Genomic DNA, 26,634 nt, shown 5'->3' on the forward strand with positions numbered 1-26,634 from the left:
GAAGGAATGATTTTTTTGTTTGTTTGTTTCAGAACAACTACAATACTATTTTCTGACAATGCAAGACTTCCTGCAGCGTTAAAATCTGTTTCAACCACCGGTGTAGTGACTTCTCCAAGACAGAGGGGAAACAAATGCTCCAAAACCAGAAGTCACCAAATAGCCAAAGATGATAGTTTGGGTGTGATCCTTTTGAGCCAGGGACATGGACGGGGAATCATCCCCCATAGTGGATTTTACACATTACACTCCTACAACAGATCCCAGCTAGGCACAAATTTACAGTGGCCACCTTCCCTAAATGCTACTTGAGCAATTTGTACTTCCTGATTTTGACGTATTACAGAAGGAAAATGCAGAGAGACCATTTTTACAGGGTCTGCTGCTCAAAATAAGGTCGCCTAAGGTCCTCGGATGGGCAGCCTGGGGACTACAAAGACGTCTAAGGCATCGTCCACTATCGCGCAATTAAGATAGGATGACAAACACGGAAACATGTGCCCTGCTGACGTCATGGAACGGAAAGGGGTGGCGTCCCGCTGCGTCACCTCAACGTCATACAGCGCACGAGGGAAGTTAAGCAGGGAAGCTATTTCTCCAGGGGCAACATTCAAGAAAAACAAGTAGGCTCAGACCCAAGGAATGACCACCCCTCTCTAGGGGCCATCTATAAAGGGATACTCTCCCTTTTCCCAAACTGTATGATCCCCTCGTCGGGCGGGCAGGAGAAAGGAGTCTGAGGTTAACGAGGGAGCGGGGGTGGGGAGGGGGGCGGGCTAGATATGCCAAGAGCAGCCTGTGGCCTTGGGGGCTGGTTCTTGCGGGGACCAGCGTGATGGGGATGAGCAGGGCATCTTGAGAACGGGGGCCTTCTCTATAGGAAGAGGCGGCGAGCCCTGGGCATACTTAAATCACGGTCCTCGGGCCACCTGTGCGACTCGGGATCCAACCTCCCCGCACCAGCCCCAGTCCAGGTACCTGGAACTTAGTCCGATCGGTAACCGGCGACTACGTGGGGTACAGGTTACCCGAGCGCGCCCCCGACTGACGCACCGACCTGCGCGCGCACCGCGAGCCGGATGCGTGCGCGGCCCCGGACGTCCCGCCCCGCCCGCCCCGCCCCCTCTGCGGCCCCGGAGCGGGCGGCGTGCGCGCCCCCGGACGCGCCGAGCCGGGCGCTCGGAAAGGCGTCCCCGCAGTGCCTGAAGGGCCCTTCCTGCGCCCCGGCCTCGCGGGCGGCGAGCGGCGTGGGGTCTGGAGGCGTCAGGAGGGCTCCGTAACGGGAGGTGGTGCGGGGAGACCGTCCCGGGAAGAACCGAGGGAGGTTGGGGCGGGGTTGTCTCGGGCAGTCAGGTGGGCGACCCGCGGGGCCGTCGGGAAGGCCCGCGCGTCCGTAGGGAGCGTCGCAGCGGCGTTGCAGGGTGCGGGGTCGGGCAGAGGGCAGAGGGCAGTCCCTGGGGGTGGAGGGCGCCTCCTTTGGGCCATGGCGGCGGCTGGGGATCCCGGCCAGCAGCGGGCGGAGGAGGTGGCGGCGGTGGTAGTGGTGGGCTCCTGCATGACCGACCTGGTCAGGTTAGTGCGGCTCTGAACGCCGAGCCCGCGGTCGCGGGAGGAGGTATGGGGGGGGGGGCGGGGGGCGGACTGTGCTGGGCGCCTGGGCTTTGGCGATGGAGGGTGCCCGCTTCTGGGGTGAGCTAGGGGTCTCCCGAGCCCGCAGCCTGCCTCTCTGGCGCGGAAGAGGCAGAGTTTGAGTTTGTCAAGGTACCTGAAGTCGGGGATCGCAGAGGCCAGGGTGTATGGAAAGCTCTTACTGTTGCTAGAAGCGCCTGCAAAGAACCCGCCCTCCCGTTGTCTTGAGCAGTCAGCTGAACCTGACCCCTGACTTAGCCCGAGTAACTTTGGGGCAAGTCATTCCATCTCTTGGGACGTGCCTACCTCTCAGGGTCTGTGTGAGGATCCAGTGGAGGAAAGTGACATGAACCAGGTTGGATACTATGCATCTGAACCTGGATGTATAGACCAGAGGTCCTATTGACTGTTGGCCTTCCCGCAATACTTCGTATTTACACCTTGCTTTTCAGTATTAAATGTATCCGCATATGGGTTATCTTAAGGCAACCTGAGTGTGAATCGAAATAAAAAGCCCATAAACAATGCTTACAACCATAAAAAAAAAAAAAGAGCAAATAATGAAAATATGCCAAGTGAAAATAGGTTGGATGGTGAGATCCTCCTACTAATTTTTCTTTTTTTTTTTTTTTTTTTTTTTCCTAATGAAAATGGCAGAGTACCTGGCTGGCTCGGTAGGTAGAGCACATGACTCTTGATCTTGGGGTTGTGAGTTCAAGCCCCACATTGGGCTTAGAGGCTAGTCAAGAAAAAAAAAAAGAAAGAGCGAGAAAGGAAGGAGGGAGGGAGGGAGGAAGGAAGGAAGGAAAGGATTTTCTGTTTATAAAAAAATAATATAGGGCAGCCCAGGTGGCTCAGCAGTTTAGCACCTGCCTTCCGCCCAGGACATGATCCTGGAGACCCCAGGATCGAGTCTCACATCGGGCTCCCTGCATGGAGCCTCCTTCTCCCTCTGCCTGTGTCTCTGCCTCTCTCTGTGTCTCTCTCATGAATAAACAAATAAAATCTTAAATATATATATATATATGTTCATTGTAAAAAGAAATCAGATACTCCAAGAAAATTCTACCATTCAGATTGCTTCTGTTTAATATTTTTATGAATGGCTTTTCAGATATGCTATATTTACATTATAAAACTTAAAAATGGTCAGGCATACTACAGGAAGACCTCATCTGTCCTGAAACCTACCTTGCCTTTCCAAAGGATAGAAGAGAGCCTGGAAATAAATAAAAAGGCCTTTGGAAAATCAAGTCAATCACCAAATCTCTGCACCACCTATGTTTTACTTAGAAAATCGTTCTAAGGGTCTGTATGTAACCAATTTAGTCTTAACACTGCTTAAAATGTTTATAAGCTAGGTTATCAAATTTCCAGACCAAGAGTGGAAAGGGAGAGAGACTGGTAGGGGCAGGTATGACGATTGCCAAAAAACATACTTTTATAGGTGCAGTGGCAAAAGAGTCAGCTAAACAATTTTCCCCTGCACCGTACTGAATAAGTGTCAGGGTTAAAATTCAGAATCACTTTCTTCTTAAAGTCTGAGCTCTCTGTGAAGCTCGACCATCAGACATTAAGGATAGTTATACTTTTAAAATGAATACTCTTCATACTTTGAGAAGGGCGGGGTATCAAAAGTTCATGTAGCATCTATTGGAATTTTGAAATCTTATTTAAGAGCTAGAGGAATTTGGGGTTCCTGGATGGCTCAGTTGGTGATTCATGCAACTCGATTTCAGGTCAGGTCATAATCTCAAGGTCATGAGCCCAGAGGGGCTCTGCACTGGGCTGAAGTCTGCTTAAGATTCTCCCTCAGCTCCTCCTCCCCCTCCCCTACCTCGCTTAAAAAAAAATAAAGAAGAATTTAGAAAAATTTTTTTATCCCAGCCCTTCATTCATAAAGGAATAAACTCTTATGTTGTATATAGCCTTTCTAATACCTCTTCTCTCCCCATTTTCCCCTTGTAAAATAACCAGGTTTCTACTCCTCATAAATCACTAGCAAAAACTTTACTCCCTTAGAGACTGTTTCACGGCTTTTCTGCACACTTCTTATGGTTGCTGATTACTCCTGCCTCTGAAGACCTTTACAAAATACCTGAGTATGGAATTTGTATTTAAAACCCTACATGGGGATCCCTGGGTGGCTCAGCGGTTTGGCACCTGCCTTCGGCCCAGGGCGTGATCATGGAGTCCCGGGATGGAGTCCCACGTCTGTCTCCCTGCATGGAGTCTGCTTCTCCCTCTGCCTGTGTCTCTGCCTCTCTCTCTGTATCTCTCATGAATAAATAAATAAAATCTTTAAAAAATAAAAATAAAAAATAAATAAAACTCTACATGGGTGATAAATGTGGGTCCAGCTTTGCTAGTTATGGTACATACTATGATTCTGTTAGTTTTCTCTTGCTGCTATAACAAATTGACACAAACTTAGTGGCTTAAATGTTACAAATTTAATACAGTTCTGGAGGTCAGAAGTCTGACACAGATCTCACTGAGCTAAAATCAAGGTGTCTATAGGCTGATTTCCTTCCTGGAGGCTCTAAGGGAAATCTGTTTTCTTGCCTTTTCCAGCTTCTAGAGGCTGCCCACAGTCCTTGGCTCATGGCTGCTTCCTCTACCTTTAAAGTCAGAATGTCTGTTAAGTCTTCCTCACATGGCATCACCCTAATGCGCACTTTCTGCCTTCCTCTTCTACATTATAAGAACCCTTGTGATTATATTGGGCCCAAATGGATAATTCAGGGTAATATGCTTATTTAAAGTTAGCTTATTAACCTTAATTTCCCTTGCCATGTAATGTAACATTCACAAGTTCTGGGAGTCAGGATGTGGACATCTTTGGCGCCAGGAGGAAGAGACTGGGGGGACCTTACTCTACCTACCACAGTGATTAAAGCTTAAAGTCAAAAAAAATCTTACAATTCTTAGAGCTTGGGGGATCACTGAAGCCCATCTGTCCATTCTCCACATTTTACAGGTGAGGAAACTAAGAGACGTTAGATTACTCACCCTAATTCACACAGCCAGTTGGTAGCACAGTGAAAGCTGGAACCCACATTTCCCAAGCTTTATCTTTCCATTATATCATTCTACCTCTAACTCTTGCTGGTTTTTATTGGCCTTTTCTTCTGCAGTTCGTTTGAAAGCTTGTAGTGTTTGCATTCATTGTTTGTAAGCTGATCAAGAACAACAACTAAGGATTTATAATTTTCAAGCCTAAGATGGTATCTTCATGACTGTCTCTTACTTAATTTCTTAGTTTAACTGGAGCCAACCTGGACACTTGTGCCTTTATTCTGTAATCACTTGAGAAATAAAACTACTTCAGTAACTAAGCCCACTTGGACAGCATCCAATCCAATTCACTTTATATATTACATTACTGTGTGCCAGACACTGCTAATTCAATCAATGAGCAACTTTTTTTTCATGTGTAATTTCAGTTTGCTATGAATAGTAAGCTCTGTGTACTAATAATTTTAAAATATCATTAGCTCATCCAACATGGCAGACAATGAACATTATTTAATACCCACCTATGTTTATCATTATTCTGTTTTTGAATACTCATCTCTGAAGTTCCACAATGCAAAGATAAGTCAGGCTTGTGGAAAATTAAGTCAGAGTTCCACCAAAGACAGGTTTCCCTGAAAACCCAGCAACAAATGAACTTTTTTAGACATTAAACTCACAGATCTTTGTTAATCATGCTTTCACTAATCTTTCTTATGATGGTTATCACCCATCTTCTAAATTATTCATGCAACAAATATTTATTGACTTTACATATATGTCAAGTACTTCCCTAAGTGCAGAGGATGCAGCTGTGAAAAACAGCCAAAAATCCCTGCCTCGTGGAACTTCTATTTTAATGGAAGAAACAATATCACTAGAAGTAAGTAAAATGCATAGTATGTTAGATAAATGCTAAGAAGGAAAATAAGGTGTGAAAGGGAGATGGGAGTAGTAATTTTAGGTCATTGCCCACAGAAAGCCCCACTGAGATGATTTTGAGTAAAAACATAAAGGAGAAAAGGAAACAAGCCATACAGATACCCAGTGTAAGAGCATATGCAAAAGCCCTGAGGCAGAAGCATGCCTCTTATGATCAATGAACAAGGAGTGCAGTGTGGCTGAAGAAGAAAAAATGGGAGGGGAAGGGCAATTAATGATTCAAAGATCATTAGTGATGAAGAGCCATTGGAGGGTTTGAGCAGAGGAGTGATCTGATCTAATTTTAATATCATCACTGTAAGGGCTCTCTCAGAACAGACAGACTAAAGGAAGGCAAGAGCAAAAAAAGGGAGACTGGAGTCCTTGCAATAATTCCAGCAAGAAATGATGGTAGCTTGAAAGTAGTGCAAGTGTGGAGAAATGAGCATCTTCATTTTGAAGGCAGAGCTGACAGGGTTTGCTGAGGATGACAGGTGGGGCAAGTATTACTCCCAAGTTCTGTGGCCTCTGCATGAGGAAGGGGAAGCTGACCTTTGCTGAGATGCAGAAGACTGAGCAGAGCAAGCTGGCTAGGAAGAGGGCAGTATCAGGAGTTCAGGGTACACATGTGAGATTTGAGGTGCCTGTTAGACATCCAACTGAGGCCATTAAGAAGACAGATACAGGAGTTCAGAGGATAGGACCAACTGGAGAAATAAATTTGAGAGTCATCAGTGTATCGAGGAAAGTTGAGGCCATAAGGCAAGATGAGATCACTAAAGGTTTGAACTACAAGGGCATTCCAACATCTCTACAGCATACGTTTTTTATATAATTTATCTCCTGTCTCCCAGTCTCTCTGTACCCCTAAAACTTGCTTTGAGACAAGCTTAGTACAAACCCATGTTTACATTTCCATGGCAATAGACTATGATGTCAACTAAAACCCTATGTTATCCTTTTACATGCTCCAATTAAAAGTGATGGCTTGAGAGATAAGGCTCATGTTCAACCAAGCATCTAAATTTAATCCCTGGCAAGTCAGGAAATGATTGCTTAATTCTCAAAAGACTTTAATTGGATGGCGGAATAAGTGAATTTAGAAGCTTTTTGATCCAAGATGGATGAAACATAGGACCTAGGTTACTTTAAAAAAAGAAAAAAGGCTGAAAATGTATACCATGCCTAGAAAAAAGTTGCATGTGTCTAACATATCACAGTAACTCTAGCCTCGCACTCTACCAGAAGCCTCTTGACTTTTCATATTTAGAACAGAAAAATCTCTTGTACATCACATTTTCAGTAAAGTCAAAGCCAGAGGGCTGTTGACCTGAGTAGTATCTTGCATTCCCAATCTTACAGGAATATCCTTTATTATTCTTTCTTCTCCTTAAATTGGTCTTGAAAGTTGCATATCAGTTAGCAACTCTTAAATTAGTATTTCGGTAAACATGTTTCTGTCAACCAAATGCCCTAACATCAAAAGAGATCATTCACGAGAAGTTTGCTACTTTGGCCCCTTCAAGGAAAACACATGAAAAAGTAAACATTTGACAAAGCAAGCACACCTACCATGTGGTATTACAAAGAAGTTCCTTTAGTAACCTATTCCTTTGCCAGCTCTTCATGCCCTAGTGTCTACGTTCTCAGGAGAGAAGATTGGGTGGGCTTCGTGATGAATGTCACTCCAGTATTTTGGTTACTTGTGCACACTATTGAAAGACTGGGACTATGCTGAGTGCTAGGGATACTGCAGTTAGAAAAAAATGGTAATTGTTCCAGAGGAACTTCTAGTCCAAAGAAGAAGGTAGACACAGAGATCATTGTAGTGTGATGCAGTAAGTGCTTGCAGGGTCTGTGGGAGTATAGGGAAAAGTGCCTGGATGGGATGCCTCCTGAGCCAAGGTTTAGCAAATAAGCAAGTGCTAACCCTACAAAAAAAAAAAAAAAAAAAAAGAGGGAGTACATTCTGGCCAGCCGGAATAACACAGAAGGTGTAGAGTCACGGATGTGGGTATACACGGGGTATGCTGGGGACAGCAGCTACTAAGTCGGTAGAGCATCAGATGTAAGATGATGTGGAAAGGCCTTATCACCATGCCAAGGTGTTTGGGTTTTATTCGCTGGCCCTGGGGACCAGTGAAAGGCTCAAAGAACAAGAATGACATTTCACATAGCTCACTGGCTGCCAAAGAGACTAATGCCTACTCTAGCCCATCTTACAAAATGTATCGTGAAGCTCAAATATAATCCATTCTTAATTATTCACGATGGGAATGTGAAAGAAACATGAGCACCAAAACCCAAAAATCGTAGATAAGTTAACATTTTTAATAATTGATTCCAGAATACATTATTTTTTATATGCTGATTTATCTTTCTAATTATATTTTGCTTAGGGTAAAATTAATTCCATGTGTATTTCTTTAACCTACACCAGCAGATGGCAGGAAGAAGTAGCCTAGATAATTACAATGTGGTGACAGAAGTCATTTTGAAATTTAAAGTTTACTGTAATTAATTGGCAAAATAGAAAATAAAATGCCGGTTTTGTAGTTAATTTGTCAGTAGTCATACTTTGCTTGCCTTCTTCAATTAATTAAAATGTGTCTCATCAGGAACTTTGATGAAAGCTTTAGTCTCACCAATTCCCTTTCTGTTCTATTTTTCTGCATCCTGATTTTCCCACATACCTTACTGCATCCTGTTGTTCAGTTCCCACTCACTGATCCCCCCACCCCATACAGTCATATTTCTCCTGCCCTCTCCTCTTGCTGATTCTACCTCCTGTATGAGCTCTTTCTATACCTCTCTATCCAAGCTTCTGTTCTTTGTGTTCTTTTTAAAGATTTTATTTATTTATTCATGAGAGACACAGAGAGAGGGGGAGAGACACAGGCAGAAGGAAAAGCAGGCCACCCCCACAGGGAGCCCGATGCAGGACTTGATCCCAGGATCCCAGGATCATGCTCTGAGCCAAAGGCAGATGCTCAACCACTGAGTCACCCAGGCACACCTAAGCTTCTGGTTTTGTCCAGAACTTTGCTCAGCTGGGAAGCCTGGAGGTCTCTGTATAATTATTCAAAACAATTTATTGACATCAGATGACATTTTAAATTTTAAGTATGTTTCTAACTACTTATATGCTTCTCCTGGTACCTTCTATGTTGAGTCTTCAGTCCTGTATTAGAGAGATAAAGGAGGATGTGGCCCCCTTTTGTTTCCTTTATTCTGACCATATTCCTTTTTAATAACTAGTTTACTTTTTTCCTTGGGTTACAGTCATACACAGCACTTGTGCACTCTCTCATCTCACTGTATGACTTACTGTGTACACAGGCATCTGTCGTCCCAATTGTCTCTATAAATGTCTTTTAAAGTGTAGACCATTCATTCAAAAATATTTACTTCTGGGAGCACCTGGGTAGCTTAGTCTGTTAAGTGTCCAGCTCTTAATTTCCACTTGGATTATGATCTCAGGGTCCTGGGATCTAGCCCTGTGTCAGGCTCCGTGGTCAGCAGGGAGTCTGCTTGAGATTCTCTCTCTCCCTCTGCCCCTCCCCACTGTGTGCATTCTCTATCTCTCTCTCTCAAATAAATAAATCTTCTAAAAAATATATTTACTTCTCACCATGATGGAGTGACTAGTACCAGCCTTACCTTCCTACCATAAACAATAAGAAAATGGAATTTTATATATATATATATATATATATGTATATAACAGCAGCTGTTTCTGTTTCGGATGTTGGACAACAGACATGTTATCCAGCCAAGAAAGGAAACAAACAGGTGAGTCCTGGAGGCACATTACTGACTGGCACAGAGAGAAGAAACTCAAGGAAAGTCTGACAATATCAATGAGTTGAGGAAACTGAGTTCATAGCTTACAGAGACTGAGGTGACTAGAATTTGTGGGAACATATACTGGAAAAGAAAGCTAATCAGATAAAGGTCCAGAAATCTGCATAGGAGTCCCCGTGAGTCTGTTGCTAAATTCTACATGGACATACATAGAGAGAAAGTCCACAAAGCTTGGCTACTACTAGAGAGCTCTAAATTGAACATTTCCCAGAAATTATACAGGAATGGGAGGTATTACATTCCATTAGGCCAGAGACCTTATTGAACCCCTGGAGCATTCAGTAGAGATCCCAGAAGAACCACAACTTAGTACAAAGGGTAAAGTTGCCCTAAAGTAAGGGCTACTCTAAACTCTTCCTAATAAATCTCAAAAGCAGTCCTCAAAAGAATCAAGATACTTAGCTGCCCAAAAAAGCAACGTCCAACCCTTTGGAAAAACACAACAAAATTAAAACATGCAACAGTGCAACACTTGCAATATTTAGCATCCACTCAAAAATCAATAGTCATGGGATCCCTGGGTGGCGCAGCGGTTTAGCGCCTGCCTTTGGCCCAGGGCGCAATCCTGGAGACCCGGGATCGAATCCCACGTCAGGCTCCCAGTGCATGGAGCCTGCTTCTCCCTCTGCCTGTGTCTCTGCCTCTCTCTCTCTCTCTCTCTCTCTGTGTGACTATCGTAAATAAATAAAAATTTAAAAAAAAATCAATAGTCATGCAAAGGAAACATAATGCGTAACCAAGGAAAGAGAAGTCCATCAAAATTGACATAGAGAAATGACTAGAATGGTGGAATTAGCAGAAAGGGATTTTTTAAGATTTTAATTTATTTGACAGTGCAAGAGAGCACAAGCAGGGAGAGCAATAGAGGGAGAAGGAGAAGCAGACTCCTTGGCAAGCAGAGAGCCTGATGTGGGGCTCAATCCCAGGACCACAGGGTCATGACCTGAGCCGAAGACAGACACTTAACTGAGCCACCCAGTCGCCCCAGAAAGGGATTTTAAAAGAGCCATTATAAAATGCTCAGTGGTTTAAAGAGAAACATAAATGTAGTGAGGAGAAAAGTGGGAGATATAGAAAAGAACCAAATAGAAGTTTAAGAAATGAAAAATGCAACTTTTGAAATGAAAAATTCACAATAGGCTTATCAGCAGAGCAGACATTACAAAAGAAATTATCAGTGTACTTGAAGATAGTAAAATTATCTAAATTGAAGCACAAGAAAAAATGACCAAAATGCAGAGCCTTTGTGATGTGAGACAAGGAGTCTGTGTAATTGAGTCTAAGAAGAAAAAGAGTAGGTGAAGCGCAAAAAATATTTGTAGAAATAATAGCTGAAAATTTTTCAAATTTTATGAAAACTATAAATAAATATATAAATCTAAGAATGTCAGTGAACTCCAAGCAGGATAAGCATCCTGTAAACCACAAAGCTCATTGTAATCAAATTCCTGCAAACCAATTATAAACAAACTCTTAAAAGCATCCAGAGGGGGAAGAAAAAACCAGACATTACATATAAGGGAACTAAGATTGCAGACTTCTTGTCAGAAATAATGCAAGCCAGAAAGAAAAAATTCTTTAAAGAAATATTTAAAAATACAACTGTTGGGACCCCTGGGTGGCTCAGTGGTTGAGTGTCTGCCTTTGGTTGAAGGTGTGATCCTGGGGTCCCAGGATCAAGTCCCACATCAGGCTCCCACAGGGAGCCTGCTTCACCCTCCACGTATGTCTCTGCCTCTCTCTGTGTCTCTCATGAATAAATAATCTTTAAAATATATATATAACTGTCAACATAGGATTTTATATCCTTTAAAAATGAAGGGGAAATAAAGATAGAAAAACAATAGCTGAGAGAATTTATCACCAGAAACTCGCACTACGATAAACACTGAAGGAAGTTCTTTAGGCAGAATAGAAATGATACTAGATGGAAGCTCAGATCTACCCAAAGGAATGAAGAGCTCCAGAAACAGTTAATACAGGGGCAAATACAAAGACTTTTTTCCTCCATTTCTTAATTTCTTTAAAAGGCAATTGATGGTTTAAGTAAAAACACAGTGTTGTAAGGTTTATATCATATAGAAGTAAAATATGTAACAATAATAGCACAAAGATTAGGAAGGGAAATGAAATACAACTGTAAATTATATTTGTAAGTAAAGTGGCATAGTAATGTCTGAAAATAAGCTGTATTAAGTTAAAGATGCTCGTTTTAAACCTTAGATCAATCACTTTTTTTTTTTAAGATTTTATTTATTTATTTATTTATGAGAGACACGGAGGGGGCGGGGGGGGGGGAGGGGGCGGGCAGAGACACAAGCAGAGGGAGAAGCAGGCTTCATGCGGGGAGCCTGACATGGGACTGAATCCTGGGTCTTCAGGATCAGGCCCTGGACCGAAGTCAGCACTAAACCACTAAGCCACCCAGGCTGCCCGTCAATCACTTTGAAAAATAGGAAAAAGAGGGATGCCTGGGTGGCTCAGCAGTTGAACATCTGTTTTCTGCTCAGGGTGTGATCCTGGAGTCCTGGGATCGAGTCCCACATCGGGCTCCCTGTGTGGAGCCCGCTTCTCCCTCTGCCTATGTCTCTCTTTCTCTCTCTCTCTCTTTCATGATTAAATAAATCTTAAAAAAAAAAAAATAGAAAAAAGGGAGGGGTGCCTGGCTGGCTTATTCAGATGGAACATGCGACTGGATCTCAGGGCTGTAAGTTCGAGCCCTACATTGAATGTAAAGAAGATGAAATGGGATACAATTAATCCAGAAGAAGGTAGGGAGAGAGGAGGGAAATAAATGAGCATTATAATGTCAGATGGTGATATTGACCTGAAGAAAATCATCAGGAAGCAACGCTCCATGAATGTTCTCACATTTCTGCCTGATGAGGACTTTCTGAGCAAAGATCGCTAGCACCAGGATTAAAGAATGTTTGAATGGCAAACCAAATCAGAGACCTCTGGAGAGATTTAGGAACTTCTTCCTTGGACACATTTATTTACATTCTAGGAGTTGTAAATCTAGAGACAACCCTCCCCCACTCATTTACATTACAAAGCAACGGTCCCTAGGCCCTGTTTTCTCCCTCCCCCTCTCCTCCACTGCAGGAGAGAAGGAGCAACAGCTATGTCAGCTCCTATATAAACTCTAAAGATTTCATTATTTGGAAGTTCCTCTCACGTCACCTTGGGGAAGATTGGGACATAGAGAACTAACACAATTATAAGTAATTAAAAAGCTGTCTCTGATCCAGAAACATAGTATTCTTTGTCAGATTGAATTAATACTTAACAAAAATTAGGAATAAGGATAACTCCTGTAAGGTGGTCTGGGAAGGCCTCTCTGAGGAGGTAACATCTGCCAGAGATGAGAAGGAAGGAAGTCATGTAAGTCCATAATATACTCCTCTTTATTAGCTCTCCCTATGCCTAGCACACTTTTTTACACATAAGCAAAATTTAAATAAATATGGTTCAAGAGGGGATCCCTGGATGGCTCAGCCGTTGAGTACCTTCGGCCCAGGGAGTGATCCTGGACACCCGGGTTCGAGTCCCACATCAGGCTCCCTGCATGGAACCTGCTTCTCCCTCTGCCTGTGCCTCTGCTTCTCTCTGTGTGTCTCTCGTGAATGAATAAATAAAATCTTTAAAATATATATATATGGTTCAAGAATATGACACTCTGACAGATTGGCCACTTGTGACCAATATTTTTCTTAACTATCTTATTATAAATTCAAAAATAGCTATTCTTGGGACACCTGGGTGGCTCAGTGGTTGAGCGTCTGCCTTTGGCTCCAAGCATGATCCCAGGGTCCTGTGATCCAGTACCACATCAGGTTCCCTGCAGGGAACCCGCTTCTCCCACTGCCTGTGTCTCTGTGTCTCTCATGAATAAATAATCTTTAAAAAAAAAAAAAAAAGAAAAGAATAGCTACATCTTCAGGCAAAACTACTTTGTAGCCCTCCACTGGTTAGCTGGATAAGAGTTAGTACTCAAAATCAGTTTAAAAAAAAAAAACCAAAACGGTTTAAAGCATAATGCAGATTTCATTCCCTTAAATAAATCTTATGTATGCAAATTTAGGGTTAGGAACCACAGAATGAAGATTTAGTTGGGAGATTTTTTTTTTTTTTTTTTAACAGAGCTAGAAAGAGGCATCACTAAGTTGATTTGGAAATGATGCTCATTCCTGTAAATGTGACATACACAAATGCTGAGAAGAATAGATACAGTTGAAGAGTACAGACAGTGGGAATAATAAATGAGTGTAATGAATTTTAATTGGGCAATAATAGTACAATCCCCTATTAGGGAAGCATACAGTGTGTCAGACACTTGCAGCCTGAAGAAGAAAGAATGGAAAGCAGAAAGCCACAGAGAAGCATATTCCTTGACTTTTGGCTGGAGCCAGGATAGTGTGACCTCTTTGGTCAAAAGACTTCTCAGCCCTGTTTCACCAGGTCATTCCTTCCTTTGGTATGAATCATCTCTGAGAACCTGTAACAAGCACATCATTGTCAAGAAGCTAAAAGCAATTGATTAGTTGTTCTGATAACGCCTGTCAGTGAAATAACTCAGAGCACAAAACCCAGGCATTTAAGGAGTTGACAAGTATTATTAAACCTGTTTTGCAAGAGAAGAACCTGGTTCAAAGAGGGAAAAGCTGTCAAAGGTAATACAATCAGTAAGTGGCTCAGGCCTGCTGCCTCATACAACTAGGCTCTAGCCATGTGACCTCTCAGGGCCTGGAAGACTGCAGAGCCATCTATGAACATTTTTTTTAAGATTTTATTTATTTATTTGACAGAGAGGGAGCGCAAGCAGGAGGAGTAGGAGAGGGAGAAGCAGGCTCCCCGGTGAGCAGGGAACACAGTGCGGGACTGGATCCCAGAACCCCAGGATCATGACCTGAGCCCAAGGTAGATGCTTAACCAACTGGGCTGCCCAGGCACCCCTGTCTATGAACATTTAGCAGTGTTTCCTCCTGTGCAGATTTAAAATTTGACAGTTAAAGCTACAAATTTGTTTTAAATTCAAGTATATTTCTTATGACTGGTTTTATCTGTTTGGGTTTTCTCCCTCATTCAGAAACTGACACTATTTTTAACTTTTAAATGGTAGTAACAGTGTATTGCTATCAGAACTGCTTCCTTTTTATTTTCCTTTGAGCACTTTAATTTGTCCATGGCATCCTGCTAAACCTTGTGTTTGAATTGGGGCAAATCATAGCAATGCTTTCATTTAGAGGATGGTGTTTTGTGCAGATCCTTTCTTGAACCAGACCTTAATTTCATGATTTTAATAAGGAAAGAGATAGGAAAACCTAATTCAAGGTAACTTGGGATTTATAATTCAGAAATGCTTCTGCCTGTCTGTAACTATCTTTTTTTTTAAAGATTTTATTTGTTTATTCATGAGAGACACAGAGAGAGAGAGGCAGAGACACAGGCAGAGGGAGAAGCAGGCTCCCCATAGGAAGCCCAATGCAGGAGTAGGGGTCCCAGGACCCCAGGGTCACACCCTGAACCAAAGGTAGATGCTCAACCACTGAACCACCCAGACATCCCTGTAACTGACTAGTTGCTCTCAACTCGACTTTCCACTCCAGTTCATTTACTTTAAAAAAAAAAAAAAGTAAGCAGGAAACTGCCTTAGTCTGGGTTCAACAGAAAGGGCACAAGACAAAGGCTTAACAGCATATAATCTGCACAGGACTATAATCCAGGGAGCAAGAAAAACCTATACAAAGATACTTGACATGTTTCACTGATTGCTCAATGCTGCAGGAGAGCCGGGAACCATGACAAAGGAGTGGAAAGAGAGTGGCGCTGGACAAGGCTGTGTTAGGTTGCACCTGCCAGAAGCCAGCTGGAGCCAAAGAAGAGCTGTTGGCTCTTAAGAAGATGCTGAGAAGCCAAATGAATCTAAAGTAGTAATAAATGGCCTCCTAATGCACAAGTATATGCTTGTTGCATATACCTCTATACATCTATAAAGTAAAACATGAACTTTTGCTCCTTCTCTCCACCCTTTTCATGGATACTTGTCATTAACAGTTCATTTTCTATGCACTTACATATTATGAGAACATATAGCTTTTTATTTTTAAAAAACATAAGTTGGGGAGCTCCCCTCCTCTTGTTAGATGCTACCTGATTCATGAATTGCTTAATAAAGCCAATTTGAGGGGATCCCTGGGTGGCGCAGCGGTTTGGCGCCTGCCTTTGGCTCAGGGCGCGATCCTGGAGACCCGGGATCGAATCCCACGTCGGGCTCCCTGTGCATAGAGCCTGCTTCTCCCTCTGCCTGTGTCTCTGCCTCTCTCTCTCTCTCTCTCTCTGTATGACTATCATAAATAAATAAAAAATTTTTAAAAAAAATAAAGCCAATTTGATCTTTAAAAGAAAAAAAACATGAATCAGATCATAATAATCTTGTGCTCTGACATGTTTTGTTTTGTTTTTTCACTCATCTATTACTTGTATCAGGGTTAGGGTTTATTACATTGTCAGCGAGTTGCTTTTGTCCTGTAGAGGTATACTGGAAAACACTGATTTAACATTTGTTGAATTAACACATAAATGAAGAATGATAGTCTGATTTCTAGTTACAGTTCCTGCTTATAGGACAGGAGTGCTACTAATACTGGGAATGCAATGGGCAAGGTCAGGTAAAACATGGAATTGTCACTGCCAGCTAATTGAACATCCTGCCAGTCTCCTTCCCATTCATCAACACCTCCACATCTGCAATTCAGAAGTAGAAATGGTTGCTACACAGGGGAGACACAGAGAAGAAACATAGGGGAGGAAAAATAATTTTCCCTCTTCCCTTCTCAGTTCTTGGCTGAGACCCTGGTAATGAAAGACAGATGAACAAGAGAAAAACAAATGTATTAACCTGTATGCCCCACCGTATAAATGGAAGATGCCCAGGAGAAAAGGAGTAACTCCCCAAGGTGATTAAGAATTCAGGGCTTTTAATAGGGAAGGGAGAGAAAGGGGGAGGCCTCTTAGGAAAGAATAAATGACTTATGAAAGATGAACTCACCCTCAGTAGAATAAATAGGAGATATGACAATGTTTGTGAGAACATTTGTCTGGTTGTGATGTTCACTTCTAGTCTGTGACAGGAGTCCATCCCTGCTGGTTGATGAAACTCCCAGGAGGGGATTTATGGCTGTTGAGTCCTTTTTGGGGGACTGATCCTGAGGCAGATAAAGGGCAGTTCAGAGAAAGCCTCTCTCTGCATTTGCTACTTTCCAAGTGCCTACAGCTCAACATAATCCGTATACCAAAGTGACATATCTGGCCAGCATGTCCTGAGCTCCTCCAGTTATATTTTGGAGTGGTACGTTCTGCTACCCTTCAGAAAGACAAGGGAAGTCTTTTAAAAAATGTATTCAGGGGCACCTGGGTGACTCAGTGGTTGAGGATCTGCCTTTGGCTCAGGTCATGATCCCGGGGTCCTAGAATTGAGTCTCACATCGGGCTCCCCACAGTTAGCCTGCTTCTCCCTATGTCTCTGCCTCTCTGTGTGTGTCTCTCATGAATAAATAAATAAAATATTTTTTTAATTAGAAAAAAATAAAAAATTCACTCACTCAGAAACATGTTAACCCCAGGCCAAGTAGCAGGTACTCTGGATAAAATGGAGACCATAACAGACATGGCCCTGTCCCTATTCAGGGAAAGTCTCCCAACTGAAGGAAGAAAGAATAGGGAAAAGATGCAGAAAGAAAAGAGTAGAATTCTAAAGGAGGGAGACATTTCAGTGATGGCTAAATTAGTATAGTGCTTGTGTTAATACAAGTTGTTTAGAAAGGAGTTTCAATCCCAGCCATCTGTTCCCACATCAGACAAATACACACTGTACCCCCGATTTCACTCCTCCATCCCATATATATATATACATCCCAATAATCATCTGCTGGTCTATTTTTCATGATTTCCCACAGCCAATAATAAAAAAAAATACACTTGATTCAAGCCAGTGAATTGTGACCCATATCTAAGTATAAATATAGTGGAAGTCATAAATTTCGTTACTGACAATCTTACTAATTAAGTTATTTGGCCTGTTTTTAGCCACATTGGATTTTTTTTTTCTTTTTAAGGTTGTTATGGGTGTTGTTTGTAGCAGCATCAATAAGCCAAGAATTCACATAGTTACTCAGTCGCGCAGATTACTCATCACTGCCTGTTCATAACAGAATCCTAAAATGTTTAAGATTTCTGATGCAAATCAAAATCTCATCATCACTTGTCATCGCTAAATTAAATGACAGGATAATAACATTACATTAAAACCATTTTTCTCTTGATTGAGTACCTTTTTCAGAAGTGAACCTTGTAGATGGATATTTTTTCATCGGTACTATAAATGCATTTAGAATAGGAGATAAAAATAGAACTGAAAAGGGGCGGAGTGGAATAGAATGTTTTCAAATTATTGATGAGTCTCTTGTTTATCTCAAAGAACCATATTTGACACTGCACTGCTAGGGAATGGAGTAGTTTAGCCAATTTATTGAGACTTTTAGAGCTACATACAGGAGGTACACAGGTTGAATTTGGTCATTGCCAACACCATCAAGTGTTCTTGGCATCAGTCAGAGGTCATTGCATGACAAACAGGCTGTGAGTGACCTGTTGGAATTGGCATCATGCTGGTACTCTAATATTAGGCATCAGATACTGGTTTCAGATAGGTCACAGCCTAGGTGGGGAAGTGAATATAAATTTCAAATCTGCCCAAACAGGGTAGGATCTCAATTGACCTACTGTTGTGAACTTGTCTCTTGGCTCTTCTTCCTCATCTAAAGCGAATTAACCTTTTTAGTCACACCTGCCATGGCTCCATCTGCTCTATCTGGCCCTGGGCCTGCTTCTTTGTAGCCATCCAGTCTGCCTGCTACTCACACCCATCTTCCCTCACTCACCCTTACATGCAGGACTCTTTCCATTTCCACATCTCCGGAGCCTTTCAAAGAGGTGGTTTCCTCACATCTTCTACTTTAATGTTATGAGAGTCCTACCCTGGAGAAAATCTTTTACTCTGACTTTCTGTGTCCTTTAGCACTGCCCTCACTAGGAGGTAACAGGTCAGTAAAAATCCTTAGTTCTTGGAGAAGTCCACCAGGTAGAGACTGAAACGGGGTTGGCTAGAAGTTAACAGTTGAATCTGCGATGAGGGCATGGGGGTGGGGAAGTCAGTATACTGTTTTCTCTTGTTTTATAAACAGAGTTAGTTGCTTTTGAAACTTCCTATAGTAAACGTTCAAAGCTAAATGTAGCTCTCTAGACTCTATTTTTTTTAAAAAAAATAGATGCTGTTTTTGAGTCAGGACCTGAAACGGGTGGTCTACAGGATGGCCTGGGATTAACACCTGACCCTGCCATCAAAACAATAACCCATGCCCACCCCACCTGCAGGGAAACAAATGGGATTCCTTAGGCCCAAGACCTGCCACTTCCCCTTTTCTCCTTAAGTCCTGATCATGGTTACCAGAATCCTGGTAAACTTCCTACTTTTTGTTAAAGTGACCAGATAAACCTGTACAGAAACACCCATTTAATTTGGTCCCATTTATCCAGTCCCACTGTGAATACAGGTCTGTGCAGGGTACTGGGAAGCAGGAATCTGAAGTTAATTCCCTCCAAGAGTTCCCTATGATAGAAAACAGAGGCACTTGGGACACCTGGGTGGGCTTAGCAGTTGAGTGTCTGCCTTCAGCTCAGGTTATGATCCCGGGGTCCTCGGGTCCTCGGATGCAGTCTCGAATCAGACTCCCCCTGGGGAGCCTGCTTTTCCTTCCGCCTGTGTCTCTGCCTCTGTGTGTGTGTGTGTGTGTGTGTGTGTGTGTCATGAATAAATAAATAAAATCTTAAAAAAGAAAAAAGAGGCACCCATGAGCACCCCTAATGCAGTAGACACTAGAAACCGTGGTCTGAAGTGGAGCTACAGTGCACGACTGTGGTACTGGGAATGGGGGCGACATCCTGTCAGCAGATTCATTCTGGTTAGTGATGCCATGAACTACTGAATGTTACCTTAAAGGAATAGGTCATCTCTGCTTCTGCTTGCATTTCTGCAGGCTAAGACTGGAGCTCCATCAGAGAACCTTCCCTCTCTCTCTTCTGAAGAACTTAAATTGATTGCAGTTACCAATGTGCCTTTTTTTTCCTTCTCTTTTTTAAACTATGATAGTCTCACTTCTCGTTTGCCAAAAACTGGAGAAACCATCCACGGACATAAGTTTTTTATTGGCTTTGGAGGGAAAGGTGCCAACCAGTGTGTCCAAGCTGCCAGGCTTGGAGCAAAGACATCCATGGTATGCAAGGTAAGTGTAAAGTATGGTGGAGAGGATTCTAGAGGCAAGAGTCCAGTTTTAAGACTTGTGCTGATTGGTTTTTGTTGTTTTTTTTTTTTAAAGCAGCCAATTCAGTGGCATTTAGTATATTCACAATTTTGGACAACCAGGATTCTTTTTATTTTTTGTTAAAGATTTTATTTATTTATTCATGAGAAACACAGAGAGAGGCAGAGACATAGGCAGAGGGAGAAGCAGGCTCCATGCAGGGAGCCCGATGTAGGACTCGATCCCGGGACCCCAGGATCACACCCTGAGCCAAGGCAGATGCTCAACTACTGAACCACCCAGGCGTCCCATGATTCTCTTTAGTCCCAGAACATTTCTATCATTCCAGAGTAAAACTCCTTACCATTAAGCAGTTTCCCCCAATCCTCCCACCACCCAAACTTGTGGCCCTGGCAACCAACAACCTGCATTCCATTTCTATGGATTGATCTATTCTGGATGTTTCCTATAAGTGGAATCATAGGTTACATGGCATTTTGTGTCTAGCTTCTTTTATTTAGCATGATATTCTCAAGGTTCATCTACCCTATAGCATGTTATCTATTTTAGTCCTTTTGTGGCTGAATAATATTTGTCTATTCACTTGTCTGTTGATGGACACTTGAGCTGTTTCCACCTTCTGGCTGTTGTGAACAGTACTGCTGTAAACATGTGTGTCCAGGTACTTACGTGAATATCTGTTTTGTATTGTTAAAGATTTAAATAGAGAGTAATTTTCCTTACCTTTATAATAGTTTCTTCCCTGAGTCTTCTGGGAAGTAGCTTAATGCTGCAAATAACTTAATGCTGCATTCCTTTAACTTAATGAACTTCTAAGTGAAGGCTGAAAAGTGAGGGGAATTCGCCTACTCCACTGAGTTTCTATAGTCTGGCTTCACAACAGCACAAGTCATCCTGTTTTTAGCAGGTTTTGCTGCAACACAGCTTTTGGAAACTTGGTCTAATAACTGCTGATCCACTCATCTCTAAATTAGGTCTTCTAATGCTAGCTTTTGGACCAGAAAGGAACCTGGGCCTTAATGAACTATGCATAACTAATCTTTAGGCACAGTTCTGTTTGCAAGTATGTAAGGAAATAATATGTAAAATCCAATAGTCCCTCTTTCTCTCCTGACTGAAATCATTTGAAAATAAAATTGGCTTCCAAAGGTTCAAGGTTTGCGTGTTTAGTGAAATTTTAAGATGCTAGCATTACTGGTATAACACGAAAGATAGTTTATCTTCAGGAAGTTAGACACAAGTCTGCACAGTAAAGGATAAGAAAAACCTGAGAAATTTAAAAGAATGAGCTCGCTCCTGTGATCTGGGTCAGTCTTACCAAAATTTCTCTGAAATGTCATTTCTCATTACATACAGCACTCTTCTCTCCACAGGAGTCTTTAAATGATGTACAAGCTATACAATTATCTTTTCATCTGCTAATGAAGTGTAGTTTATTTCTAATTTATGATTGATGTGATAAAATTCTCATCTGGCTGTTTGGTCAAAAACATCACCTAAAGCACAAGATTCATAGTAAGAAATGCACATTTGCTAAAGTTGAATTCTTGATAGATTTCCAGTGTCAATTAATCAGCCATTAATTTTTGATGACCTGTTCCATGCTAGGAACTGTGGGGCTAGGAGAGGGAACAGTAGGCCTGACCAGTGTATACTTGATTAGAAATGAAGGGTCTGGGGAGTCATCAGATGGTGCTGACTTAACGGGGCTTGGGAACTGGCAAAAGGAGGCTATTTCCTGGCTGGGAAAATGTGGACAGAGAATTGGTGTTGGAAGCAAAGCACCAAAAATGGCTGCTCTGAGAAGAGAGGAGTTCCCTGGAGCCGGAGCCATACAAGGAGAGATTAGAGAACCCCTCTTGGAAGCTTCATAAATGCTATTCATGTAGCCATGAAAGTCAAAATTGGATGTCCCCTGGGATCTCATCCAACTCGAAGATTGAGATTGGTGTTATTTTGGGTCTGTTGAATTTGAGGCAAAAAGAAACGCAAAATAGAAATATTTGAGTTGTGGAACTGAACTTAGGAAGTGAATCATACAACCGTCAGGAGTGGATATGAGAGGAATAGACAGCAGAGGGCTGTCTTTGGGGAATCGTTGCAGTCGGGAGTTTGATAAAGCAATGGTACCATTTGTTTTATTCTGGTCTGTATCCAGCAGTTTATGTTCACACCTGTACGGTCGGGAAAGCTGTTTCTATCCGCGATGCCCCTGACGCAGCCGGCGGCCATTTGGCGCTGGGCTCCTGGGTGGCCGCACAGAGAGGATAAGAAGGCATGGCTGCAGCCAAAACCCCACGGGGTGACTTTGCTTAGACAACCTGGCGTCTTTATTTTTTTAAAGATTTAATTTATTTATTCATGAGAGATATAAAGAGAGACAGACACGGGCAGAGGGAGAAGCAGGCTCCCCAGAGGGAGCCCGATATGGGACTCAATCCTAGAACCTCAGGATTATGACCTGAGCCAAAGGCAGATGCTCAGCCACTGAGCCACCCAGGCGTCCCCAACTTGGCATCTTTAGACACGTATTTTTTAAGTTTAAACAAACGGCATAATATTCTTAGACTTCTTCAAAAGAAAAAAAATTTTTATAATAGAAGCTGTTGTTTGTTACCCCTTCATCATGATAATTTTTTTGTCCATGGTGCAGTAGATTCTCATTAAGCAGAATTAGCCAACCTGCTGTATAGCAGTTTGTCAAAGATGACAAATTTCAAGTAGAAACCAAAATCATGAAATGATTCAAGATAAAAATGAACAGATGGAGCAAAAGAAAAACAGGTAGAAAATTGCCTCCGGTTTTCTTAGCAATGTTAACTTACCTATGACTGCCCCACAACAAACCTAAATACAAGCTCTGGTGAAGTAAGATTGTTTGATGGCACACGCAAAACAGCTGATATTGAGCTCAGGGGAATTATTTGCCAAGATATTGTGACAAGGACTATTAAGCAAGAGTCTGTCAATATGCATCCAGTGAAACATGTCATGATGAAACACTTCAAGTCGTTAAAGAGTGACACAGTCAGTATTCACCTGAGTCATGGGCCCAAGGCCACAATCCAAGGATAATTGAAGTGATATTTTCAGATTACAAATCCAGGCAGGTATCATAGAAAAACGAAGTCTGCTGGCAGGGCAAGAGCCTGTGAGAATACCGTTCATAGGACTTCACACAATTTTCTTAAGTGTTTCCTCCTCCACCCTTCCACTGAAGCTAAATGTTCGAGAGGAGGAAGTTATTTCCAGATATCCAAAACTGGCTGCTCAGGAGCGCCGTAGTAGAATAAAGAGTTCAAGATTCAGTGGCCTAAGGGCACGTGCCTGGCTCAGTGGTTGAGCCTCTGCCTTCCGCTCAGGTCGCGATCCCAGGGTCCTGGGATCGAGTCCCACATCGAGCTCCCCACAGGAGGCTGCTTCTCTCTCTGCTTATGTTTGCCTCTCTCTCTCTCTCTCTCTCTCTCTCTCTCTCTCTCTCTCTCTCCCTGTGTGTCTCTCATGAATAAATAAATAAAATCAAAAAAAAAAAAAAAGATGTAGTGGACTAGTCTGAGCCTAAAGACCCTACTTCTTATGTGGTAGGAAGAAGCCCTGAACAGGCATGGGCCCAAATGACCCAGATCTGAAATCAGCCATGTGGGAGAACTTCCAAGAAATTACTGGTCTTGCTTTCCTGGAATATGACACTCTCAAAACTCTCTAGGGGTGCCTAGCTGGCTCAGTTAGTAGAATGCATGACTCTTGATCCTGGGGTTGTGGGTTTAAGCCCCATACTGGGCATAGAGCTTACTTTAAAAAGAAAAAAAGAGAGAGGAAAAAAAGAAAAACCTCTGTAATACAAGCGGATGTGTGTTTTCCTTGCAGAATGGGCATATATTAAGCTCTGTGACAGAGGCAGTATGTTAGAGCCACACTACTCAAAGTCTGAAATTCAGGCCAGGCTGCAAACTGTCACTGGTCTGGATGGTACAGAAATTGAGAGTAAGCAGTTATAAGCAGAGCATTTGACAAAATAATCTTATAGCTGTTGAACATAATAGTAATAATAAATTAAGCCTTGTGTTTTGTAGGACTCTCTTCTGTTTATTTCATTTTTATATTTTACAGAATTATTAGTCCACAATGGATTGAAAATGAAAAAAAAAAAAAAGCCTTCACCACAGATGGCTTTGAAAAGCAGTGTATTAGAGTACTCATCATCTTAACCAAAAAAGGTTAGATTGTCTGTCAGATTACTGTGGGACTGTTAACTGATACGCATTAAGATTTAGTTTTCAAAGATCAAATGAGTAGTCACCAGCACTTTCCAGGTAATATATAATGAAGTGAAATCGGTCCTTGCCTGAACTCTGCTGGAGGACAATATTGGCTATATTGTTTGGAGTCCCTGGCCACATGTCCAAACACAGGGTACCCTAGGACCCCAAGCAAATAAACAATAAGTGTCTCCTATAGAAGAATGGAACAAAATTGGGGTTACCACCAACCACCTCTTACCTCCTATCCACCTCTACTCCCAAATAAACAGGACTCAATAGTGACTGTAACATTAATTTTTTATGTTAAAGGCCATTATCTCCATTTAGATAGGATTTAAACAATCAGCTAGCTTAAGCAACTGGAATTATATGTATTCTTCTGTCCTCTTTTATGACAAAGCCACAAGTGACAGGTTAAAAAGTTAATATGAGAGACTTAATTCAAAAAAGCAACTGCCAGGTTTTGTTACATGACAAGAAATTCATGTTAGTCTCCCAAACCTGCTGTTCATCATTACCCTCAGGCACTGAAAAGTCACAAAATGTCTTGAGTCACAAATATTAAGCTGCATTCAACTTGGTTTTAGTGTTAATTATATTTCTGTGCATTCTAACTTTGAAAACTGATAACCTGTTTTAATATATGTGACTACTTTTTTAGCAGAAATCTTCAACTTCATGTGACTTCAGTTTAGATATCTTGGGCCTCTAGGTTTTATTTACCTCAACTGTATATTGACAGATGGAATTTTTAGATGTTTTCTACCATTCAGGGGTTCCAAGCAGCTGCTTCCTCAACCATTTTGAAATGTGGATGTTCGTTATATTGTAGTGCTAACTAAAGTTACCTTCCTCAGCATTAGATCACAGTTCTGGACTGTGGAAGCCACTGGTAGGCTCTCCCTCAATGCAAAGGGAGCCTTCTCAGTGGTAAAAGTAAAGGAAATACCTCAGTGCCCTTAGCTGGAGGAAATGCTCCTACTCCTGATACACACAGTCCTGTTTCCCTTGATTCTAATTTACATCTCTATAGCTGCATTATCCAAGATGGCAGCCACTAGCCATGTGTGGCTAGATTTAAATGTAATTCAGATAAAATTTTTAATTGAGTTGCTCTATCATACTTGGCTATATTTCAAGTGCCTGTTTGGGGTAACACTGATAGAGAGCATTTCATCATTGCAGAAAGTTCTATCCAACTGCATGACTCTACAGTCTTCAAGGTAGACCTGAGCCTGGGATTTCCTAAAGAGCTTCTGGGGTTCTAGGAGTTGTCTTAGATTAAGTGCAAGTGGTTGTCCATAACTGCTGAAGACCTAGCTTCTTTCACCCAGAACAGGCTTACACAGGCTACCTCAGACTATGTGGTTTTCCCAGAAACCTGCCCAAAAGAATTTCACTGCTGCTACCGAAAGAGTATAGGAGTGCCTTCCAAGGGGCTATTAGGAGCAAAACCTTGTAGAGGACCTTTTGGCAGCCCCAGCTAGGATAGTCTGAGTGCCTGTAGTCCTCTCCCTTTAAGAATGACAAGCTAGGCCAAGGAAAATAAACAGACAGGCAGGGATCCCTGGGTGGCGCAGCAGTTTAGCGCCTGCCTTTGGCCCAGGGCGCGATCCTGGAGACCCGGAATCGAATCCCATATCGGGCTCCTGGTGCATGGAGCCTGCTTTTCCCTCTGCCTATGTCTCTGCCTCTCTCTCTCTCTCTCTCTCTCTCTGTGTGACTATCAAAAATAAATAAAAATTAAAAATAAAAAATAAAAAAAATAAACAGGCAACTAAGGATGACCAAATACTTAATAGAACACATTTCATGCACAGGGCTTAAGAAAGGATAAATATATGCTAAACTGGAGTCTCCAATAAGCTTTTAGGAAGGCCAGATTTTTAGGAAGATTGTTTAGGCAAAAAATATAAGGTGGTATTCAATTAAATATTTACTAGTATCTATCAGGAATGCTCTAGGAGTTCCAGGAAATGAGAGCATTAAGAAGGGCTAGAATAGGGAAGGGAGGCCTTAAGTTGCACTTGAAAAATAGGTGAGGGACCAGATTAACCTGTACAGAAACCCACATTTAACTTGGTCCCATTTATCCAACCCCACTGTGGATAAAGGTCTGTGCTGGGCCCTGGGAAGCAGGAATCTGAAATTACTTCCCTCCAGGAGCTCTCCATGATAGAAAACAGAAGCACTTTGGACGCATGAGTGGCTCAGTGGCTGAGCATCTGCCTTTGGCTCAGGTTGTGATCCCGGGGTCCTGGGATCAAGTCCTGTATCAGGCTCCCCATAGGGAGCCTGCTTCTCCCTCTGCCTATGTCTCTGCCTCCCGCTCTATGTGTCTCAGGAAAAAATGAATAAAATCTTTAAAAAAGAGAAAGAAAAACAGGTGAAGTTTGGTTAAATGGAGAAAGGAAAGGACGTCTAGGTTCTCAGAGGGCAGGGAAATTGACACAAATGTATTGTACTCACCTTGTGTCTTAACACAGTCAAATGATAATATTAAGTTAATAGTGCCTTTCTGCTGACCACTTTGTAGAACAGGGATATCCAACCTTTTTTTT

General features: G+C 42.2%; 2 protein-coding genes across 20 annotated transcripts in view; one reads left to right on the plus strand and one right to left on the minus strand.

Moving 5' to 3' along the window:
- BABAM2 (BRISC and BRCA1 A complex member 2) overlaps positions 1-26,634 on the minus strand; it is a 450,135-nt gene that overhangs the window by 402,686 nt on the left and 20,815 nt on the right. For 8 of the 9 annotated variants that reach the window (XM_077915908.1, XM_077915912.1, XM_077915910.1 and 5 more), the window contains exon 1: positions 979-1,106. The exons of the other annotated variant lie outside the window; for it this stretch is intronic. The gene's annotated coding sequence lies outside the window, so the exon portion shown is untranslated. Of the gene's footprint in view, positions 1-978; positions 1,107-26,634 lie in introns of those variants that run through there. 9 annotated transcript variants of the gene reach the window in all.
- RBKS (ribokinase) overlaps positions 481-26,634 on the plus strand; it is a 93,449-nt gene continuing 67,295 nt past the window's right edge. Inside the window, exons 1-4 of one of the 11 annotated variants that reach the window (XM_077915953.1) lie at positions 481-623; positions 881-974; positions 2,287-2,303; positions 19,640-19,772. In XM_077915953.1, coding sequence (XP_077772079.1) covers positions 496-623; positions 881-974; positions 2,287-2,303; positions 19,640-19,772 — 372 coding nt within the window. In that variant the 5' untranslated portion in view covers positions 481-495. Of the gene's footprint in view, positions 624-692; positions 742-880; positions 975-1,300; positions 1,573-1,594; positions 1,616-2,286; positions 2,304-9,295; positions 9,358-16,335; positions 16,389-19,639; positions 19,773-26,634 lie in introns of those variants that run through there. The other 10 variants (XM_077915963.1, XM_077915964.1, XM_077915960.1 and 7 more) reach the window with 10 other exon arrangements.

The sequence above is a fragment of the Canis aureus genome, chromosome 12 (assembly GCF_053574225.1).
Source record: "Canis aureus isolate CA01 chromosome 12, VMU_Caureus_v.1.0, whole genome shotgun sequence".
Taxonomy (NCBI): Eukaryota; Metazoa; Chordata; class Mammalia; order Carnivora; family Canidae; genus Canis; species Canis aureus.